General features: G+C 36.6%; 2 protein-coding genes and 1 pseudogene across 2 annotated transcripts; 1 reads left to right on the forward strand and 2 right to left on the reverse strand.

The window, feature by feature from the left end:
• Positions 1 to 217: 217 nt before the first annotated feature.
• LOC137709515 (uncharacterized) lies at positions 218 to 13,078 on the reverse strand. The gene is made up of 27 exons (XM_068448601.1): positions 12,752 to 13,078; positions 12,597 to 12,662; positions 12,402 to 12,488; positions 12,136 to 12,192; positions 11,957 to 12,021; positions 11,686 to 11,855; positions 11,336 to 11,397; positions 10,961 to 11,044; positions 10,546 to 10,705; positions 9,787 to 9,902; positions 8,840 to 8,968; positions 8,063 to 8,134; positions 7,793 to 7,888; positions 7,635 to 7,712; positions 6,921 to 7,049; positions 6,391 to 6,567; positions 6,024 to 6,227; positions 5,811 to 5,924; positions 5,468 to 5,715; positions 5,158 to 5,203; positions 4,822 to 5,070; positions 3,922 to 4,152; positions 2,610 to 2,701; positions 1,741 to 1,969; positions 1,207 to 1,560; positions 857 to 930; positions 218 to 741 (listed from the first exon to the last, which is right to left on the reverse strand). Exons 1-27 carry the CDS (start codon positions 12,857 to 12,859, stop codon positions 636 to 638), a joined length of 3,603 nt encoding a protein of 1,200 aa, XP_068304702.1. The 5' UTR covers positions 12,860 to 13,078; the 3' UTR covers positions 218 to 635.
• Positions 13,079 to 15,020: 1,942 nt separating this feature from the next.
• LOC137708021 (ribonucleases P/MRP protein subunit POP1) lies at positions 15,021 to 19,970 on the forward strand. The gene is made up of 11 exons (XM_068446983.1): positions 15,021 to 15,129; positions 15,238 to 15,873; positions 15,992 to 16,088; positions 16,239 to 16,346; positions 16,423 to 16,653; positions 17,059 to 17,177; positions 17,257 to 17,748; positions 18,142 to 18,250; positions 18,330 to 18,916; positions 19,336 to 19,503; positions 19,610 to 19,970. The coding sequence occupies exons 2-11, from the start codon at positions 15,431 to 15,433 to the stop codon at positions 19,803 to 19,805; spliced, it is 2,550 nt and encodes an 849-aa protein (XP_068303084.1). The 5' UTR covers positions 15,021 to 15,129; positions 15,238 to 15,430; the 3' UTR covers positions 19,806 to 19,970.
• Positions 19,971 to 20,344: 374 nt separating this feature from the next.
• LOC137749163 (pentatricopeptide repeat-containing protein At1g02370, mitochondrial-like) lies at positions 20,345 to 22,438 on the reverse strand (annotated as a pseudogene).
• Positions 22,439 to 23,028: the final 590 nt, after the last annotated feature.

Here is a 23,028-nt window from a genome sequence, read left to right on the forward strand (position 1 = left end):
GTAATATGGGTAACTTTCATTTATTTTATTTTATGTGTTCGTGGTTTTAACTCGGGAATCAAGCAAGATGCTCGAAAGCCTGAACAAGTCATACACGATGGTGAGTCCCATACAATTATAAACTCGATTGTGTTCTTAAAATTACACTTTTAACTTCAAGATAAATGAAAACTTCGATAACGTCAATAAAACGTACTACGATTACGGTTCTAATCGCGATTTGAAAACAATTAACATACATAATATCTGTTGTTAAGATATGCAGGTTCATAACATACATACACATGCCTGTTGTTATGAAATATGAGCCCCTTCAGGCCCCACAACTCAATCCCGCCCTTATCAATCATCCTGTATGTCACTAACTTTCCGAAAATACCAAGACTAATCATCTTAGAGTTGAAGGCCAAAAATTAGGTCATGCAGGACCTCAACCATGGTGGGAATTAAAAAAATTTGTATCACAAAACCGTACCTGGCTACATGACGCGAGGATAAATAAACCGAGTGGCTCTAATTTTCTAAAGCTCTTTTCCTAGGCTAAGATCATCTTCAACCTCCAAACAGCAAGGGCATATCCGATTCAATAATTAGATATTACCCGAGGTGCATTTCTCTTAGGCACAAACAGATATTCAGTAAGTCTTCTTTCTCAAAACAGGCTTTCGTACTTCCTTCTTTGCAGTTGTGGTGAATCCAGGTGTTGGTATTCCCACCGTGGATTGGTACAAGTCCTTCAACCTTCAAGGTGAGGCATAATAAAAGTAGACAACAATTACAGCATGTTCATGAGCACAAAAAGGTCCAGAACCAGTAAGCAGCAGGTGCAGTTGGAGGAAAATAATATAACAAATACCTTGGAATAGTGGCAAACAGAGCAATCACTGACACGCCGACTATAAGAGGGAAAACTGGTGCCGGAGTCAACTCCTGTAGGTCATGGAAGTGGAAGAGGAAAAACAAAATGAATATTTCGTTAGCTTGACTTTTAACTCGATTCATAGCCTCACACGCAGAAATTGAACAATTCTAAACAAGAGTAAGCACCGAAAGAGGAGATGTGCCGTTTCAGAAATTACCATGAATTAGAAGCATCTATGTGTATGATGGTTGAAGAAAATAAGAATTGGGGTATATAACTTTAAACCATTGCACTTTCACAAGATTGTCAAAAAGCAATTGGGCAGTGAAGTTGAACAAACAAACCTGTTTCTGCTGATCCTCTTCAAATGCATATCTGAGTGGGCCAACATGCATGCGAGTATTCTGCTCTAAATCAACCTCGATAACCTCGGATTTAAACTTATGGCTGCTTGATGGTAGACTATAACGAAGCTGCAGAAGGTGCTTACCCTTGGGTAAGTCCTTCACCTGGAAAAAGTTGGAAAGCGGAAGAGGGAAGACGGACTCAGTTATAGATAGATCACTAGATTTGATTTCCACTAGTAGATGTGGATGCAGTTCCTTTATTCTCTTTCCTTCAACATGGCAACTTAAAATAGTTGTGTCTGGTTGTTCAAAAACCAGAAAATCTAATCCTTTGATATCCTCATGCCCAACCTACAAAATTACCAAAACGCTGAATAAATAAATAATTAAATATATACACATGGGAAGCAAAATTATCCAAGACTTTGTTGCAGTCTTCAATTTTATTTTTTTTTAAGTTTCTAATACTAGACTGATCTTTCCACTCCAAGGAAGTTCGTTCTATTTGATAAAAACTTGCTAGTTGCTAACCGTGATAGGAACATATTCTGGTGATGCACGCTCAATTTTAGCGCTACCCAAACCATCCCTTTTCACTACTTTGATTACATAGATTGCATCAGGAAGAAGTCCTCTCAAACGATAACTTCCGGATGAATCAGTCGCTGTTTCCTCATAATAGCCTTTCGATTCTGATCTGGCCTCAACTAACACACCTTCTTTTGGTTGGCCAGACACTAGAGTAACGACACCCATAGCACTGGAAAGAGTATAAACCAACTTAGCATCTCACAGAAAGAAGCATAAATTAATTTCAAATCTGTATGTTTCTACATGGTTACACGGATAAAAATTCTATAGTACCATTATAAGTACAAATGGAACAGGTTTGGTTTTAAAGATTTCAAAACTTGGACCACGCATGCACAGAAAAATATGCTGTGATGTACATAATATGGATTAAAGTTATTTTGGAAAAGAAAAAGAAAACTGGTTAAAAGTTAAAATCACAGTAGCATAAACGCATTAGATGATTACCAAAAGCGAACAACAATGACTAAAAAGGGAAGGAAGCAAAATCAATTGGTCAAAGTTGTACTGCACAAGAATTGCATCAAGTTTCAAATCAATTTGATCAAATCTTGGTAAAGGAGAAATCCGTGGATAAAATTGCTACAATCCAGAAATATTTTAATCCACAGATCCAACAAATTCCTAGTTCCAATATTTAAGTTCCAAATTGTAAAAAACACGTTGTTCAAAATTCTAAATATGAAAGAGAGAATGGTTTGTCGATGTTTATATGTGCAAGGGCAATAATAATTTTTTTTTTTTTTACATGATCGCATTGTTACAAAATATTTATGCAAACTAAATATAAGAGAAGACTAATGGAAAACCTGTAAGCCACTCGAGTAGCCAGGAAAATAGCTTCTTTAGACTCCCCAGAACCAAGATCTATCGCCAGTGCCGGAGGAGAAAAGGCAAACTCCTACAACACGTCAAGAACAGAAAAAAAAGTCCCTTTTTAGGTGGAGTAATTAATTGTAGCCTTAGCTTTGGCAAACAGATAAACCATTTAATCAAGGAGTTGTTACGGGCTTTGTATTATGATCAATCTTGGCAGACCTAGGATTTCATTTTTATGGGGACAAACTTACACTATAAGGGCTCATTTAATGTCTAGGAATGGGTTGGCTTGGATAATCCACTAGATTCAATGAATGTTGAATAGAAGTATGGATGTCAACTCGCACATTTTTGTCCAAGTGATCACAAAAGATGGAGAGTAGTCATGAAGAAAACTTGTCCCTCACAATCCTACCATTTTTGTGGGGATTAGGAGGGATATGTTTTCTTCATGATTTCTCCATCTTCTATCTTCACTTGGACACAATATGCAAGTTGGCATTCATATTTTCATTCAACAATCATTCAATTTAGTGAGTTGTCCCAGCCATGCCAATCCTAAATATTAAGCGAGTCCTAGCAGTACTAACATAATATGAGAAAAATAGAGTTAATTAGCTTGCAAATTATACAAACAAGACTCCAAATGTCAAAGGCAAAACAAGTTTACAAACCCATTGCATGTGGTACCCAAAAAACTGACTTTTGAAGTAGAAATAATCAAGTGTTTTATTTCTCTTTTGAAAGCACCTTTTTTTTTTTTTTTTTTTTTTTCAAGTTATCTTTAAAAACAATATAATTTTGTAAAGAACCCAAAAAATTATGACACAAATACATAGGATGTATACAAGTCTTGCCAGCATGTACTACAAAAACATCAGTCCTTAGAAATTATATGTCAGATATACTTACATACACAATGTAGATGACTGTATTATATGTATTTATATATATAATATATATCCTACGGACTTTTGCCTAAACTAGCTTTACAATCATTTCAATTCCAATGTTATTTTAGCAAGATACATGGTGGAACTCAGTTTTCTTACTATTTCTGAGCCAAGGTGAACAATGCAAGTGTTACTAGATTTGTGACCAACCACAAATATAAAATAAAAATAATATAAATGGTTTTTAGTAAAATGATTGATGATTGTTGAACGAGTCTTGTAACATCATAATGCATTCAAAATTATTTAACCTGTACATTCTGAAGATCCAAAACAAGGAGTTTAAAGAAAGAGAGTGCAGAGTAGGAAGAAAAAGCGAATAATTAGCATGCATATCCTAGAAGGGTACCTTTAGCAAAGGACGGAGATAGAATGTCCCTGGAAATAAGTTGTTGAACAGGAATGCTCCACCAGCTGCAGATACTGAGTTGTTTCTGTAGCCATCATCACCACTCAAAGATAATAACACTGAAGGAATAGGCTCTTTAGCATCATCTTTAGAATGAATATTTACAGAAATTTGGCCAAGCTTCTGACAAGAAAAGGAATGAGGCCCAACTTGTTTTAAATGGTACCCAAGCTGCACAAAATGGATGGCATTAGGTTGATATCACGAATTGTAGTTTCACATGTTTCTTGTACTCAGCTCACAAGTGAAAATAATCTTAGTTCATTCCTCACTTATCATTAATATTACAGTTATAAAAAGTGTACAACCATTCGTTTATATTATCTATGTACTTTTAACTATCTTAAGCCATAACCAATTGCAGTGTACCAAGCCAGAAAGAGAGAATCTTAATGATGGAACAAAGATATCAACCTCTTATTTGTTCTTCATTTAATTCATCCGTAATTGAGAAAAACAAAAAGATGTAAAAGCACAAATATGTCAAAAAGTTAAAAGGCTGTTGAATCACAAGTTTATTAGGAAGGTTTATACTAACAATCTCAAGACACAAAGTGAAGGGCAAGGTCTCCCAGATTTGTACCATCTGAATTATATATCTCTTAAATTGATGTACTAGATTTTCTTGGTCTCCTATATAGCATGTTTTAATCCTTGCAAATTCCAAACAAATTTTACAAACTACCACCTAGAATCCAAAAAGTGCACAAAGTGCAAATACCAAATATCAAGTCATGAATATTCAAATGCATCACCTTCAAGACGGTTTAAGAAAGAAAGTACACCATGACGGACACTTTATTGAAGAAAGTAAATTAAGGTTTTAGTAGATGTCTAAACCTTTGAAGCCTCAACACGGTATGTTATTTCATCATATAAAGGTCCCCCAACAAAAGAGCCATCCATTCCCGTAGTAGTTTCAAGTACTAGTTCACCATCCTTAAGTTGAGCAATCTGGCTATCCCCAGAGGCAAGAATCTTAATATGAACTTCAGAAAGAGGGGGAGAGACTGATCCTTTAATATATAAACCCAATCTACCAGAGAATGGAGGGATTGAAGCTTGACAGCCATCATTTGTAATTAAGACCTGAAAAAGAAATTTTTTTAGAATAATCTTTGATAGAAAATAATAGACTTAATTTCTTTAGTTGGAAAATCCAAAACCAATCCATACATGATGTTGTCTAGGATAAAACAAGATCTTCCTCGTCTCATCAGTTCTGCACAACATCGCAGCTCAAGTCAGAAGCAAAAGATGGTGAGGTAATAATAGCAAACCAGTCAAAACAAATGCAGTACTAAACCAAGTTTTCTTTGCAAGAAAGAGGAAGTAAATCTTTAAAAGGATAAGTAACAATTCAGTGCATAAGAAACCAACAAGAAGAGGATATACAAAGCACAATATGTAGAAGACACATCTGAACATTTGAGATGTGCAAGAGCCATGACTGCTTAGTTATAAGGAGAAACAATTAACTATGAACCTTGGATCCCGAGGAACAAAGGTAAGTCTTTCTCCACGATTGGCCCATGCAGAATATTCATACACTACGGCACTTTGATCATTTCCACTGGAAGACAGCCAAGCCGTGGTCTCATCTATAATACTACCCCCCGCATTCAGAATATCCACAATGAAATTCTCAGGTACCTCGCTGACACCCTCAAATGAGCTTGATGAAACATTGATTTGTCCTTTAACAAGATACTTTTCTCCTTTCAGATAAATAGGCTGCAAAAATATATAAAAGATGTGATGGGAAAAAGATTTTATGGAAGCAAGGTCACAAGAAATGAAAAACAAAAAAAAGGAAGATAACACTGTACCAATGGGTTTAAAGTATCAATCTCAATTGATGAGCTCCCGAAGAAAATACACGAGTTGACAAAATAAAGTTCATGCACTCCAGGATATTCTATACAAATATTCTGGGAACCTTTCTGCAATTCATAAAGAGGAGGAAAAAACATGAATTTCAGATGCCCGTGCACATGCATCTTAGTTTAGATCACCAGGGCTTATCAAATAACAAAACAAACCTTAATTTTCAAATTAATGGAAGAACCATCTGGCTGAGTCATATAAGCATCTACATCATGGGTGGAAATTACATTGACCCAGTAGCCTTTTTGAACAAATTCAATTCCTTCTACATCATCCACACCAACATCCACATCAATGGAACTTTTCTCCCAGCACCAATTATCTTCAACAGCTGTGGGTTCTTCTGAATTATGTTTGACCTAACGTAACAACATACATTCAAAGAAAACAAGCATATTAATGGCAATAATACCAAATGAATGCTAGTTCTGACATGCACACTTTCTTTTATCATTTCATAACAATGTTCTGCAGCGCATAATAGTTCAAAATAATGTAATGGCAAAAGACGAAGAACTGTACCTCAAATCTGTATTTCCCTGGGATGACACTTTCGAAGTGAAATTCACTACTCTCGTTAGTCAAACTAACTGTCCTCCTCTCTTCATTACGTTTACCAGCTAAACCAACCAGGGTAACAGAAACAGATGCACCACACTTCTCCTTGCAGGTTACAGTTCCACGAACATTGACCAATGCCTTAATTAATGACAAAAGGAGAGAAATATCAGAACATAAAAAAAAAATTATTAAGAAATTGCACATCTAACATAAGCAAGCACATGTAGAAACGTTCAGATTTTATATGTTGATCAAAGAAGCAATTTTGGTGGTCATTTCATTTGCGCTAATAATTACTAGCCAAATGAATAACCAGACCAACCAAATCAAGCTGAACTTTGATGCAAAGGTTCTCCATTCATGGTGAAACGCAGCTTTAGTGCCTATCTATTAAGTATGAGCAAGCATTGAAGACTCAAAGATAAAAAAAGAAAAGAAAGTCATTATATTTTATGGAAAAACAATTATCCATATCATTTAAGAAGTCTTACCTGAGAAAACTTGACGTTCAATAATGGATTTTTTACAGCAACATCAACATAAGATGGCAAAAACATTAGACCAGAAGCACTCTCAGGCGTAGCTGCTAAAGCAGATAAACGATATTCACCAGGTGTAACCTGGGCATAAAAGACAAAGATGTAAATTCAATAGGTAAAGGGGTTAACTTTGGATCCACAATGCATAAGCCAATGAATGCGTGGCTGAAAACCCACCCAAAAAAGGCAAGCCAAAAAAAATATAGAGCACAAAATCAACTTGCTAAATTGATAACTGCTGCTTGCAAAAAAAAAACACCTAAGATCGGTTCTCATAAGTTGTACTTCTACACCTTATCAACTAACCTTCTTGTACAAATGACTAAATTGGTTTAACAACACTTTTCTTTATAGGAAGTTCTAAAGTGGTTCAAGCAGTTCTATGCTTAGAATCGGATTCTAAAACAGGAAAATGTCAGTTCGTGGATCAAACAACTTTGCAACACTTCATATAAGAACTTAGTTCACACTTGCAATATCAAACACGTATAAAATAAATATGAAGGAGCGGAGCGTAATTGATTCTGGCTTCAATCATTGAGAACTGGACCAGTACCCCTTCTCTTCCATAACCTCAACCATCTCAATATCAGACAAGACAGTACTTGTTTCTATATAGGCCCAGAAATAAAGAGCACGTCCTTATTGCACATCAAGCTAACATACCTCAAAGCAGAAATTTCCACTTCCATCAGTCTGTTTCACTTGAGGTTTGACATTTTCAGGGCCATGAGTCAAAGCTACCTAAAATTTAAATATAGCAAGTATTAATCCTGCATATAAGTATAACACAGAAAGAGGAACATAGGAAATGTGATATTTACCTTTGCCTTGTAACCAGCAGTAACCATATGAACCACACCACAGACATCATAGGAAACTGCTTTAATATCCATAATTGAAGCCATATTCGGTAATACCTGGATCAGCCAGCAAAGTAAGAGCAAAATAACAAAGTGCAATTCATTATGATGAAAATCACCTAGTTAAACGCAGAATACTAACATTGTAGCTTCTAATAACACATATGGATGGTAAACTTGTTATAGAATCAATGTACAAGTTCAGAAAGAGATTCCCATAAAATACTCTACCAAATAATCGTTCAAACTGCTGAACTTGTAATGCTCCTTTGTGGCTTCAATTGCATAGCGATTGGAAGTAACCTGCAACATTGAACAGCTAAGTAACCTAAATTCAATACCAATAAAAATAACAATAGTATGTCATCTAGTTTGGATAAGGAGGTGTTCGAAGTTAGAACCATCAAGGATGGACTTGTAAATCTTTTAAGGAGGTTGGATACAACCCATCTGTTTCTATCCTGATCCTTTGTTTTGAAAGGATAAAGACCAGTAGACCACCCAAGGTATGCATTCTATCCTAGACAATTGATCTTAGAAGGAGCATCACTTGCAATATGTTCAAAGAAGAAGACTTAATACGTGCCTTTCTTCCTGTTGGCGTATCATGTGTTTTACTGAAGCTAAAATGTAGTTTGTTTCTGTGCGGAGTCTCAGGGAAAGATTGAATGGCCCACATCTCGTATAGTTGTTTAAGGAACAGCTAACGGTAAACACCAAGGCACTATTAGCCATTCCTTGCGCAATTATACAAGGAAAAGAAGAGGAGAATGTTCATCTTTTCTGACTTGCCTAATTGCACTTTTGAATATGGCATACCATTCTTTTTTAATTTTTGAGAATGTCCCTTAGGTGGAGGTAGAAAGGCCAAAATGTTGGACATTTGATTTAAACTAAAAGCAAGAAATTTGAACAAAAAAACAGCTATGAGCTTTTGGCCTTTTTCATTATTTCATTGTGTAACAAGAAAGCCAACAGGAAGGAAGAAAAGTAGATACATAATTATACCTGGTCAAGTTTGTAATACCCTTGTTTGTCAGTGATGGACCTTTCATGGCCATCAACTATAATTTTAACACCTTCAACGCCTTCATCATTTCCATCCACAACTCGGCCCCCAACAGAAAATCCAGTGACCTATGCAACAAGAATAAAAGATAAAGCAGTAAAACATATGCTAAAAATCACAACACAGCACAACATAAAAGTAACTAATGTCAGCATACACAAATAAATTAGATAACATTTTCAAAGGGATGGAGGGGCTTCCAATTGTCTATCTAATTGAAATCGGTGTGAATAACATATTTGTATCATAACTTTATACAGCTATACATATTTGCAATATGACACTTTCACAATGAAGAATGGGCAGCCAATCAATAGATTTAACCCAAACCACATGAGGTTAAATGACTTGTAAGAGTAATGTAAAGTTTAATCTTGTATACTTTGAGGGGGCCTGATTGGTCCGCAGAATGAGTTATTTGGGAATGGACTTCCATACATATTCCTAGAGGTTGGGAACGAAATGGTTCCAATCCTTTGTTTGAAAATTCTGGGAAATGGTAACAAGAAAATACATTTTATTTCCATTCCTATGTTTGGTTTGTGTAGTAATAGGAATTAAAGTTTTTCCTATTTTTAAATAATACCCTTACTAAAGAAAAAGAAACACCAAAGAATATTTAAAGACAAAGTTGTAGTATGATTAGAATTCCCTCTTCATGGGAGTTTGAAACCCATGTGGTATGATTAGAGCTCCCATGATTGCACTTAGCGAAAATGGGAACGGAATTATATACCCATTCCAAGCTCATTAATAGAAAAAACACCAAATGTCTGAATTTTGACCAAATAGGCCTCCATGCATCTTACCTGGAATATTCCAAGCTCAATAATAGAAAAACACCAAATGTCTAAATTTTGACCTCATAGGCCGCTATGCATCCTACCTGGAACTTCTGAGGAACTGTCACGTGTTGATGCTCAACAGTTACTGACATGACAGGAGGTGAAACATCGAATACTGTGTTTTCACCCTTGTAGTAAGGTATGAGCTCATATGTTCCTGCAAATGATTCAATGAGACTGAGCCCCAGGTTCAATTTGAAAGCAGTAATGTGTATGATGAGCATTTTCCAAGCAAGAGTGCTTCAAATCAGATGAATCTTGAAATTTCATTAACAGAATAAGGCAGCGCAATAACTAGGATTTCTGATGAAGGTAGCAAGGCAGTGATTAGCAAAGAAAATCATATAAATATTTGTCTGAACATAAATGTTCTGCTCTTTGTCTACACCCACTACCCCTTCTTTTAACTATTTTTTTTTTTGGGTGGGTGGGGGTAAGAGCCGTCATTTTATTCACCCACAAGATTTTTCAAATAGGTTATCCAAGGAAAACTAAATTGTGGATTTCTACAAGAATCGCGAGCATCTATTCGGCTGACCTACACATTGATGTGTAAGATTGTTCACTAGTTATAGAAGAAAGGCCAAATACAGCTTCTATATAGTTTGTTGGCCACAAATTTGAAAAGTATACAATCTTATATGATCTAAAACACACCGATCAGTTACACATCTCAATGGAACATTATAATATATAGCGTAAATAAGCAGAAGAGAACAAACAAAGCGGACACACATGGGGAAAAAGTGCAATGAAACTACCAAAAATAAAACAAATAAACAGAAAATATACATAATTACCACAAGGTACTGATTTAAAAATGAACATCCCATGATCATCGGATACAGCATGGCAGAGTGCCTTCCTCGTTCCAGAGGCAGTTCCAGAACCTTGGGGACAGTCTACCTCTAAGACGTCATCTGAGTGTAAATAAACGTGAACTCCCAATATTGGATTTCCCTACCCCAAACAAGAAAGAAGAAGAAAAAAAATCAGTCTATAGTACAGGTAAAAGAGCTAGAACTCCAATTTCACCTGACCACCATATTAGGGGGAACCAACATTAATTAGAAGAAACATCTGTAAATAGATCAAGCTAACTCTTGTACTAATGGATAGATTTCTCAATTCATTAGATAGCAGATATGTAAGATAAGGACTTGTAGACAAAGCAAACTGTATATTGAGCAATCATCTCTAAAGTAACATTTTTACCTGAGAAACAACAAATCCACGAACATCATACCCAGGGACAAAGAAAATGTCATCCACTACGTCATTTCCGAAACCCAAATTCACCTGCAAGAAGTATATTAATTCCACATGAGTGGCATATAAATTAACAAAGGCTTATCAATGGAACTGTAATATAATCTTATGAAACTATGTAACATAATATAACTTTATAAAACCAAGTAACTATTATAATCATAAAACCAAGTCACATGTTGTGAACCAAGTAACTTAATATAAGATCATATACTCTTATTTGCCAAGAAAGGCCTTGTGAATTCAATGGGAAAGAAATACAACACACTAGTCAAAAAGAAAAGTAAAACAATATGGCATAAGAAAGAATAAGAAATGAACCTTTGTTGAACCTCTTATTTCAACTTTCAAGTCAGGGTGTGAAGCACGTAATTCATATTTTCCTGCACACAAGAAGGATATAGCAAAGTCATTCATTTGCTGAAACAATGGACTAAATGAGAGAGGTGAATACAAGGAAATCTTTCAGTAATAAAAAACGGTCCTAGAAACCTAATCACAATTAACAACCGATGCATGAAGAAAATTACAGTTTCACAAGGACACCAGATCATAACTGTCAAGTGTACAGGACATTGGAAAATAATCAAATCACAATATCTGTTAAAGAGTATGTCACATATCGGAAAACTTTATGAGTTGGAATATACACAAAGCCTCAACTTTTGTACCTGGAATAATATTTTTGAACATGTAAACACCCCCTGCTGATGTTATAACAGAGGAAACAACATCACCAGTATCAGACAAAAGTTCAACTTCAATATTTGGAGGACCTCCATTTTGAACGGAGCAGCTCCATCCGCCAACGGCTCCCACTACTCTACCAGACAAGGAGAACCTACCCACATATACCACAAGGTAATTTATTCCAAAAGACCAAAGCAACGACAGAAATGCTTATAAGATTATGCAAACTCAAATAAGAGCAAAAGAACACACCCTGTAAACCGAAAGTTAATATCTTCACTGCCATTGCAGCCAGAATCGTCAACAACAACAGGAACCTAGAAAAGACTACTGTTGTCAGATTTCAGGACAAGCGCAAATTTTGAGTCAACGTGTCACATATAGGATATCAGGAATAGATAGAAATACAGAGAAAAGAAAAATTAATAAACCTTGTCTGGGTTCCATGACCATCCCTCTGGGCCATTGATTTTAATTACAAACGAACCCTGCATTTCAAAGAACAGCAATGAGAACCAATGAAGATATAATAAAAACGCAGAAAGTTTCAGTCGAGTAAGCAACACCAAGGGCATGGCTTTTCGCGATCTCCTCTGATAATTTAACAGACAACACAACATCATCACTGAAGCATGAGAGCACGTGAAATGTAAAGATCCGGCGAAATCCGACACCGAAAAAGAATAAGAAATAATACCTTGTCATATACGGGAATGAAGTAGTAACCATTGGGAGCACATTGAGTGCTATCCTTCAACAACCCATCAACTGTCCGAAGCTCAACCTAAAATCCCAAAATCAATTTGTTACTTATTCGATATCTCGTATCTGGGCTTAGATTGGTGACGAAAATGCTGTAAATTTCAGGCACTAATTCCAAAAGTTGTTATACCGTGATGTGAGAATAATCCAATTTAACATCGGTGGGCTTCCTGACCTTGATCAGAGAAGAACTAGCCTGCAAGTTTACAGTGGCGATTACATACTCGATCAGGTAAAGGGGTAAAACCCATTAACTCTAACAGTGAAAAAGATGAAGTCTTTTACCTCGACGAAGCCGCCGCAGCCGTGGATTGAATCGGCGAAAGTGGTAGAGAGGGAAGAGATTGCGAGGAAGAAGAAGAAGAAGGCTGAGGCGTGGTCTTTGATGCCCATTTGGCCTTCCTCGTGTGTGTGTTTTTGGAGTTGAGAGGTTGGCGAGGGCCGAGAAGATGTGTTTCTCTGAAAACAACGACGCTGATCTGGCTTCCCTAGTTTATATGATCCATCACTTAAAACAAAAGAGAGAGAGAGAAAGAGAGCTGATGAATCAGTCCGAGTCCTGAGTGGAGTTTTCAGTCCGATGCCTTGTTTTTCTTGGATACAGAAAGTGTTTAGTTCGATCACGCATTTGATTAGGATTTTGAGTAATTTTAATTCTTTTAATGAATATAGAAGTATTTAATTAAAATTTTAATTGATTCTCAGAAATTTAAGAAGTATGATAAGGATTTTTACCATCTGCAAAAGTAGGTATAAAAATACTTAAAAATACTTGTAAGAGTATAAGATTTTCGTAATATAACAACTCAAACAAGATCGTTTTCCACAAAAATTGAATGAATAATTTGTGTTTAAAACCAACTCTTAATAATTATTTAAAACAAAGTTTAGAAAATGTTCATTTTAGAATAATAAAAATGAATTTTAAAATAAAACAATTAAATAAATTAACTAGAGAACAATTTAAAAGAAAATCAATTTGTAAAACCTAAGGTACAGTCGTCACCATTACATCTTATGCAATTCTACTAATTACTTATGAATTTCCACGTACATGCTTTGAAGATTAGGTTTTCCTAATGCATATTTTCCTTGTGATGTTCAAGCGAAAACGTATATTTAACATGCAACCCGTCTATAATGTTCAGATTAAATATAAACACGCATAACTCATTAAACTTTGTGAAAAGCCTTTGAAAAACTATGCGAGCGTGATGTTCGCCTTAAGTGAACTTACAATTACTAATCAAAAGAATCCCTCTTCAATTTCAGGGTGATGTTCCAACAAAAATTGCATCAAATTATTTGTCTAAAAACCCTAATGGTTGCGAATCATTAAGACAATTAGATAGTTTAATTAGGGTGATTAATAATTCAAAGCAAGCATCTATTCATAAGCAAATTAATAAAACCACATATTCATGCTAAGACTCGTGGTTTCGTCCTAGCAAAAGAATTAGTTATGAACAACCATAAAACAAAATATTATTAAGAACAAAGATAGAAAACACATAGAAAATAAATTTGAATTGTCAAAGGCTTGTGCGTGCGTTTCCACCTCTCCTTCCCTCCTACCCGTAACAGTTTTATTTATACTATTACAAAATAAAACCCTAAAAAGTCTTAAAATAAAACTAGGAAACATAATAAAATAATAAAACAAGAAATAAAAGGTTTCCAATTTAAACTGAAATTCGAAAAATCAGACTTTTGACTAAACAAATCAACTCCGATTTGGTCCTAAAATGTCACTTTTGAAAGCTGGAGACGTCCCCTACAAATCCTCAGAAGGAATCTTCATCAAAATATTATCTTGACCTTCGAAATACCCAAAACGTCCAAAAACGTTAATCTGGGAAAGCTGTGCGCTAAGCCTTTATTTTATCTCCACGGTCAAACGGTTTGATAGAAAAATCTGAAACTTTGATACAATCATCTTGAAAGAATCACTAACATCCTCTAATTAAAATGACTCCAAAATTCATCCGTTGAATTACTTTTTGCTCGAGAGGAAGTCGCATGTCCTATATTGAAAATATATAATAAAGTATAAAAAATCTACCAAAATAACTAATATATTAATACTAAGATAAGGGTAAAATATATGATATAATATGAACTCATCAATGTATTCAATTAGAATTTGAAGATAATTTATTAAAATCCTTAGAAATCATGGTGTATTCAATTAGGATTTTAAAGAAGTTTATAACATTTTAGATGTATTCAATTAGAAATTGATTTTAAAGCATTTGAGAAAGTTGAGGAATTAGAGAGAATTGGAGATATTTTGTAGTGTATTTTAAGCATCCACAAATCTCACCTCTCCCCACAAAATTTCGAGATAATTAAATCAAAATTTTATATAAAATTTTTACAAATCAATTAAACTCTATAAAAATTCATAGATTTTTAAATCTGTTAAAGTATCTCAAATTCTGAATTGAATACGTCCCTTAGTTTCAGCCGTTGAGATTGATCCAACGGTAATCAATTAAATTGCTCCAGGTATCAAATAGGCAGCCGCTTGCTCGTGTGCCTTTTTCCCTCCTTTCTTTCTCCACCCTTCTGCAGCAAAATCCCTCTCTCTCTCACCTGTTCTTCTCTCAGTAGTCAGGTCGTCAGGTACTCTCTCTCTCTCTCTCTACTTGCAGATTCCCATGGTAAGGTTTTATTTTTTATTTTGCAATATTTTCATTGAAATTAATTAACTTTATTCTTGCCGCTCGCTCTCGTTGGCTGATATATAATTTTGTGACGTCTACCTCTAGATAACCAGAAGCTGAAACGCAAATCCAAAGCCATTCAGTTCCGATAATTTCGCAATCTCACATAGTTTTCAGAGTAATAGACTGGTACTGCGAATAGAGACCAATGATGTCTGAAGAGTGAAGAGGCGATTATAATTTTGTGTGGTGGACTGGTATAATATCGTTCTTCATCTGAGGGGTTTAATTGTGTCTAATGGCTACCGATGGTTTCAGACGGCAACAGTTTTCATCAGCTCCGCCTCGAAAAATCAATGTCCAAAAGTTTGCAGAGTCACGGGGTTCAGAGCTTGAGACACTCCATTCAATTGTATCCAACAGATTGAACAATGATTTCCGGTCTCGGAGAAGCAAGAGAAGAAGAACCACTGCTCACGACAATCAAGCCGCCAAAAAAAGATGTAGAAAGAAGCGAAAACTTGATCAGAGTAATGCTTTGATGTTGCCTCCAGAGAAAGATGGCAAGAAGAACGTTCCTCGTCGCATTCGTAGGAGAGCTGAGCTTAAAATGAACCTTGAAAAGGGCTTCTGCACATCAGGGGATGGTACAAAGAGGCTTAGAACACATGTTTGGCATGCGAAGCGGTTCACAATGACAAAGCTTTGGGGTTACTACCTTCCCTTGGGTTTGCAGGGCAGGTAAAACGCATTATTAATTTAGCAGTGCTATTCCTTACTTTTTGCGTATTACTTGTTATGTTTCTTGATAAATACTAATTTGTTTGTTATCTATTTTATAAAATAAAATAAAATGTAGAGGAAGGGGGTCCAGAGCTGTCTTGAAGTGGTTCAAGGATGGAATGATTGTTCATGATGCAAGCTATCATGCAGCTATCCAGTTGGAGGGCCCAGAGGCAGGCATTTACTTTACTTCCTATCTTATGAATCTATTCCTAGGAAATTGTATACCCTTTAATATATTTTTCTTCAAAAGATAAAGTGTTGTAATATGTTCTTTTCTGCTACTAAATTATGATGTTACGACATTTTTCATATGCATCCAGGATTCATTACTATCAGTGTTAGGCATGGTAATGGTGCCTCCTCCGTCAACTTGTTTTGAAAATGTTTCCCGTTCTGTTATTTCCGGTCTCATATATGATAATGCTATGGTAAGTTATCCTATTGCACTTTTCTTTGTGAATGTGGATGACTTGAGGTATTGACTATATGACCCATTTTCTGCAGCTTCATCATTTGGGAGCACCTCTTTCAAAACCAATTGCTCCTGTGAACTATATGTGGCGGCCTTATGGCCAACCAAATAGAGATAATGACGCCGCTGCCTGTGAAGGTGATGAATGTAATGGACCAGAGGGTGCAAAGCACTCTTCTACTGATCGCCAGCTTTGGGTGTGGATACATGCTTCTGCTCTCTCTGAAGCTTATGACACTCTGAAATTAGCTTGCCAAAAAGAGGTACCCATTCTTTCGTTTTGTTCACACAAATATCAATCGTAAGTGTATAGAGGCTGAATCTCATCTGACTTCACATCAGAAGGAAGTATGTGATGATTTATGGATCTTAAGATAGAATGCAACAGTACTGGTTTGGTATTTAAATCTCTGAGTGAATGATGATTTATGGCAAATTGGCAATACTGAAACTCGTCTACTACTATGCTTTGTACTTGATACTCTGATAAGCCGACATTTTTTCACAAAATGCAACTCTCAAGTGGTTTATGTGCTGTGCTTAGGTGTCAAAGTTCGCCTCTAGTCGAGGCTTGGTAGATGTCAGTATAGAGAACGCATTGCTGTTAGATGATACTACATTTTCTGAGTAGATTATTTACTGATTTATATAATGCATTATTATCTTAGATGGAGGGCAGGGACATCGTGATTAATTGTTTCTCACTTGAGGGTCAACTTGCAAAATTAGAATGTGTGGGATCAAAAGCATTTCAACTCCTTCAAAGGACATTAATCCCCGCTACCAAGTGAGTTACGGAAAGGATTTCATTGATTTAACAAAGTAATGAGGTTAAAGATGGCTAATTTTGTTGTCTGGCTGAATAGGACTAGAGATCATTCTTGGAAGTTGATGAGACATTCAGCTGCTGAGGCGGATGGTGATTCCCAATCTACAATTTATCTTCAAAACAAGGAGGAAATTCCTTCTCATGCAATTTTGTCCCTTAATGTCAAGGATCCTCGCACATTGACAGAGACTGGAAACAATGCAGATGCTCAAGATTTAGGTTCTGCTAGTATACTAGGTGATGTGCTAGGAACTGAAGACAAAGAGCATATTATCTGTGGACAATTTTCAGACAAACCTGCAGGTAGTGGCAAGATCAGAGCAAACAATTTGTGGGATGTTAGCAGTGGAGTAAGCCCTCCAGTGGAAGAGGCTGTTCTTTGCAATGAAAGACATGACCAGAAGAGGAATTTCTTCTGCCTCGATGATTCAAGTTCAGGGGCACTAAATACTTCCTCCACGTCACAGGGCTCACGGTCTTGCCCGATTATGCTTTTGAAGAATAGTAACGGAAGAGGCTTGCATGTTGGGTAAACTCCTTTTTTTCCTGGTTTATTCTTCTATTAGCGTTATGTGGATTAAGTTAATTGCTGCATATTTGATGTTCTTGTATTAATGCTTATATGTGGGTTCAGTGGACACCATTTCTTCTGAGTTGTATGTTCGTACTGTTTATAAACTGTTAATATATTTTGTTTCTCATAAGATATATTATATAGTTCTCTGTCTTTTTTACCCTACTGACTCTTCGTGCAATAATTGTTAACGTGATGTTCGACATTCTGAATTTCATAAACAGTAGAATGTGACAATCTGTTCTTTTCTGACTCGCCTTAAAATTGCATCACGAACTTTATCATCTGTTCAATTGACTTTCATATTTTTAAAGTTAGCTTAGAAGTCTATCACTTATTTCCTTACAGATGGTCTGTTATACTCCCATTAAGCTGGGTCAAGCCATTTTGGATTTCTCTTGTCTCTATGGGGGCTCATGCAATGGGTTTGAGAGAGAAGCAGTGGATTTCATGTGAAGTAAGCATTGAAACTTATTGGGTATAATATTTAATATAAGGTTATCGAACGTTCCATCTAAGTCCCTTTTATTTTCTAGGTGGGGTTGCCATATTTTCCTTCAGATTTTCCTGATTGCGATGCATATTTATGCCTCAAGGAAACCGAAGCTGCTGCCTCTAATCTTAAAGAGGAACTGCGTCCTCCAGCCATAAGACCTTTGAGGGTTCCCATTTTATCCCCATGGAATAGTATCCGTGTTGCTTTAAACGAAGAATCTAATGCAGTTGGAGATGCTGAGAGTTTTAGGCAGCAACATGGTGTCAGAAGCAATTCATCATCTAATTCAGAGTGTGGAAATTCTGATGCTACATTAGCTGGCTGTCATGGAAATTCATTTGATGGTTTTGTAGCACGGATGAGTTTTTCACTGACAAATTTCTTGAATGAAATTGAAGGCTGTCATTTACATCTGTTTCCTTATGTGGCTGATAAGGAGACAAGTTTCACGAAGTTTATGAGGGATGAAATCAAGCTTGGTCCGGGCCAAGATCAGTTTACTAGATTCAAGCACAACCGTAAATTATGTTTTGTTAGAGTATTACTCCATACTTACAAGGAAGGTCTTCTTGAAGAGGGAGCTGTAATTTGTGCGCCTCGACTGACAGACATATCACTGTGGACCAGGTAGTCTATTTTGTTTGATATCCTATAAGCTTATGATTTATCCCTTCAAGTAATATCCTAAAAGCTTATGATTATGATTATAATGGTGGTGCTTGAAATTTCTTCGTCGTTTATTACTAGTAGAGTGGTTTTCATCTTGGTGATTAATGAGTTTATTGAATGTGTCTGCTTTAATGTGCCTGCACCAGGATAAAGGCCAGTTTGAGAGATAATGTGACCTATTTACGTTACGCCTCATTATTCAGAACTTGCATTGATGAAAATTTTCTGAAATTTAATGTAACCGTTGAAAATTTTAATCTTGGGAGTGACTTGAAATTTTATGGCTATTTTTGAAAGACGTTTATACGTATTTAAGAGCAATATTCATGCTGCAGACCAATAATTTTGAAAATAAGCTTCATGTGCGAGTCTTGCAGGTCAGAGAATTTCGATGGAGGACTTCAAATGCCTCAATCTGCTGTGGCATCGTACTTCGCAGAGCAATCTTCTGGTAAGTGGGAACTCCAAATGCCAGAGGACGCTGTTCTTAGAGAAACTCATCGTTCGCCAATAGGCTTCATCACCACCGGTTTTGTTAGAGGGTGGTTAGTTCACAGCCTCTTGCCACTTTACAACGACCATCTTTTCTTTCTATTTTGTTATGCATTCATAATTTGCCGTGTGCTAAGTTGCATTTTATTTTATATGCAGCAAGAAGCCAGTAGCAGAAGCTTTTTGCGAGGCAGTTGTACTCGCTCGTCTCAGAGAGGAACAATGGGATTCGGCACCAGCTAAGCGAAGACGAAAGGAAATATATGTTCTAGTCAGGAATTTGAGATCTTCAGCTTATAGACTTGCTCTTGCCACCATTGTTCTGGAGCATCAGGAAGATGTCGAATTCTTGTGAGGAGCCGCAGAATATGTGGTTGGCTTGCGTAGCACCACGAAACAATGTTGTTCGAAATTTACTTTTTACTAAACCAAATAGTTCTAGGAAGCTTCATGTTTTTCGTGTCTCGGCAACATCAGTCATTAGTCACGTAATACATATAATCTTTCATCTTTACAAACACTTAAACTTAGTTTGCGGTTTTTTGATTTCGAAGTAGCGGTAGTTGGCGATATTCGTGTGATCGTTGCCACTAATCTATGTAGTAAACTAAAAATAGATTTGTGTAAAGAAGACCATGAACCTGTTCCCCAGTTCTCTGAAAAAAAATGACCTACCTGCACAATGCCCGTTACTATGAACAGAAAAAAAAAAAAAAAAAAAAAATCTAATCAACTAAGTTTCGTGAAGTTCTACCATTACTCTTATCTCCCCCGAAGCTTACCAAATGCGTGTCACGACCACACAGGTAAGATTATATTCGGACAATGATATAACGAATGTGTGATTAAAAACGTAAGTTCCAACGCTGAGAGTCAATGAAAAGCATGTGCACTGAAGTGCAATACATGTTTTGATACCATAAACAGCAAAATCTATGCCTGCATACTTACGTGTTGATACAATACTGATTGTATCAATCTGAAAATACTGAAAGCTCGAAAGATCCAACGCTAAAGATTCCCTTTATACAAGTTCAAGAACCGAAAAATGTGTTGGAAGTTCTAGGGGGCTGCTCTAAGCAGTCAATTCACTCGGAAACCTTTCAAGTAAATTCTCAAGCTCGGGGCTGATTTCAATATGCTCTTCCTTCAATCTCTGACGCATCGCAGGATCCGATTTTCCAGCAGCTATGTAAGTCTTAAGCAACAAACAATACTCATTGCAACTGAGACAACCTAGACGCTTCAGAATCTTGCAAAATTTCTCAGCACCATCAACATCTTTCTCGTCCTCAAAATACTTGAGAAATGCAATTCTGGTATCTGGGGATGGATGCCATTCCCCATCCTTGCTTTCCAAAACTGCAGCTCCCAAATGGCTATCAGCCAAATCCACCTTACGGGTGTTCAAGGCGTGAACCGTGAGCATTTCCCGAGCCTCGAGGAAAGACCCTTTACCTTTAGTCTTCTTACAGGCATTTGCAAAGATCTATTCTGCTTCTTCGTGCATGCCCTGACTGAGGTACCCACGTATAGCAACATTTGCCAAACTCATATCATATTTTGAGCAAATGGACTCCCATTCCTCAAACATTTCTTTCAATCCCTCAATGTCATTTAGCTTACAAAGGACCTGAAGCATTACAAGATAGCTTTCATTGTTTTTTGTGGGGAAAGATTTCCTGAGTGTTTTCCATACCCTTTTGACTCCACTTAGATTAGAAGTGCAGGCATAGAGGCTAATTAAAAAATAGTAATGCTTACGCCACTTCAGGGGTTTCTCCAGTTTCTCTGCCGTCTTAAGGACTTCATCTGCCTTGTCAAAAAGCTCCGCCTTTACATGGATGTCAGCCAGGTTACTATAGGCTGACCAACTGCCCTTTTTTCCATCGTGTGTTTTCATTTCGTCCAGGACTCTTCCTACTGCTTCAAAATCTTCTAAGGCGGCGTAGCTCTGCATCCATGTTTTATAAGTACGTTTGTCCAGAGGGATGTTTCTCTTCTTCATTTCTTCCACTAAAGGATCCACTTTCTCCGGGTTCTGCTTTCTCATATGCAGAGACATGAGACTGTTCAAGATAAAAGTAGACGAAGCACATCCCAACTCATCCATCGTTGCAAAAAGCGCCAGTGCCTTTTCTTCCATCAGTTCCTTGCAGTATGCATAAGTGCACTGTAAGTGAATAGGTCCTTTGATGATTCCGGTAGGCCGCTGACATAATCCTCAGCGGCTTCTATCCCTTTGACTTTGGACGTAAGATCCACGCGTATGGCATAGTCTGATTTCGAGTACTCCATTTTCATAAAATCCATCCATTCCATTATCTGCACTAACAACCGAATCAACAACAGAACATATTACTACTTACTACCTTGAAATCTATGAACCACTAAGCAATGTAATACAAATATTAGATCAAATTGTACTCAAAACACCTAAGTACCCGTTTGATAACCATTTCGTTTTATAGTTTCTTTAAGATATTTCTTTAACATCTCTCCCACCATCCTTCTTCCGCTCTTCTATGTCTCCTATCTCTAAAACAAAAATGAAAACTAAAACCTAAAAACGAAATGATTATCAAACGGCCCTAAAATTCAAGAAATAGATTCACATTGCCTGCAATTGAAAATTTCGGGATAAAATGAAGCAAAAAATAAAGGGGGAGGGGTAGAAGTGGAAATGGGCGTAACCTCGAGGGCCTGCTGGTGCTTGCCGTGCTTGCGGAGCTCCTTGTTGCATTTCGCGAGCTGACTCTTCCTGAACATTTCTCCCTCCATAATGTACTGGTTTAACGTCTTCGCCAAGTTTTCTCCGGTCGCTCCCAAAGCCAATAGCCTCCGATAAAGCCTAATGGGGTTTCCAGGCTGACCCATTTTCGCCGCCGTCACAGCTTCCGCCACCGTCGCAGCCTCAACTGTCGTGCAGAGCTTCCTCGGCAGCCACATTCCGGTTAATATCGAACGGCTCAGATTCATTTTTGTGGGAATCGATTCTCTCTATCTCTCTCTTTCTCCAAGCCAAAGGGGTTTTCTAGGGTTTAACGTGTTGGACAAGTTAGATTTCGGTTTCCACACGGTGCATTTAAATCACACTTTTTTTTTTATAATTAAACTGGGCCCGATAATGGGTCGAGGCCAGGCACCGGCCCAATTGATATATATATATATATATATATATTTTTTTTTTTCCGTCCGAAAATTGATTACTAAAATAATCCGTTTTTAGCATATATCGTCCTTTTATAATCGTTGTGTAGTTGACACGATGTCGTTATGTTGGTCAAAATTTGATTTCGATCATTTCATCAACCAAAAGGTCAAAAGTTGTTCATTTTAGTTAATTGTTCTGTTTTATGACGTTTTGAAATAGGTTGAACTAAAATTCATGTAGTTCATTGTAATTTTCACTTTTATTCTTGTGTCTTCATTTTTGTAGTTTAATCGTGTTATCACCGATACCTGACTAAACATGATAATATGATTAAACTACAAAAATAACTATGAAAGAATATTAGAGGAGACCAGGAGGGAGAGTGGCTAATAAAACTCCCGATTTCTTACCAGCAAATCGCAAA

The sequence above is a fragment of the Pyrus communis genome, chromosome 11, assembly GCF_963583255.1.
Source record: "Pyrus communis chromosome 11, drPyrComm1.1, whole genome shotgun sequence".
NCBI classification, from domain to species: Eukaryota; Viridiplantae; Streptophyta; class Magnoliopsida; order Rosales; family Rosaceae; genus Pyrus; species Pyrus communis.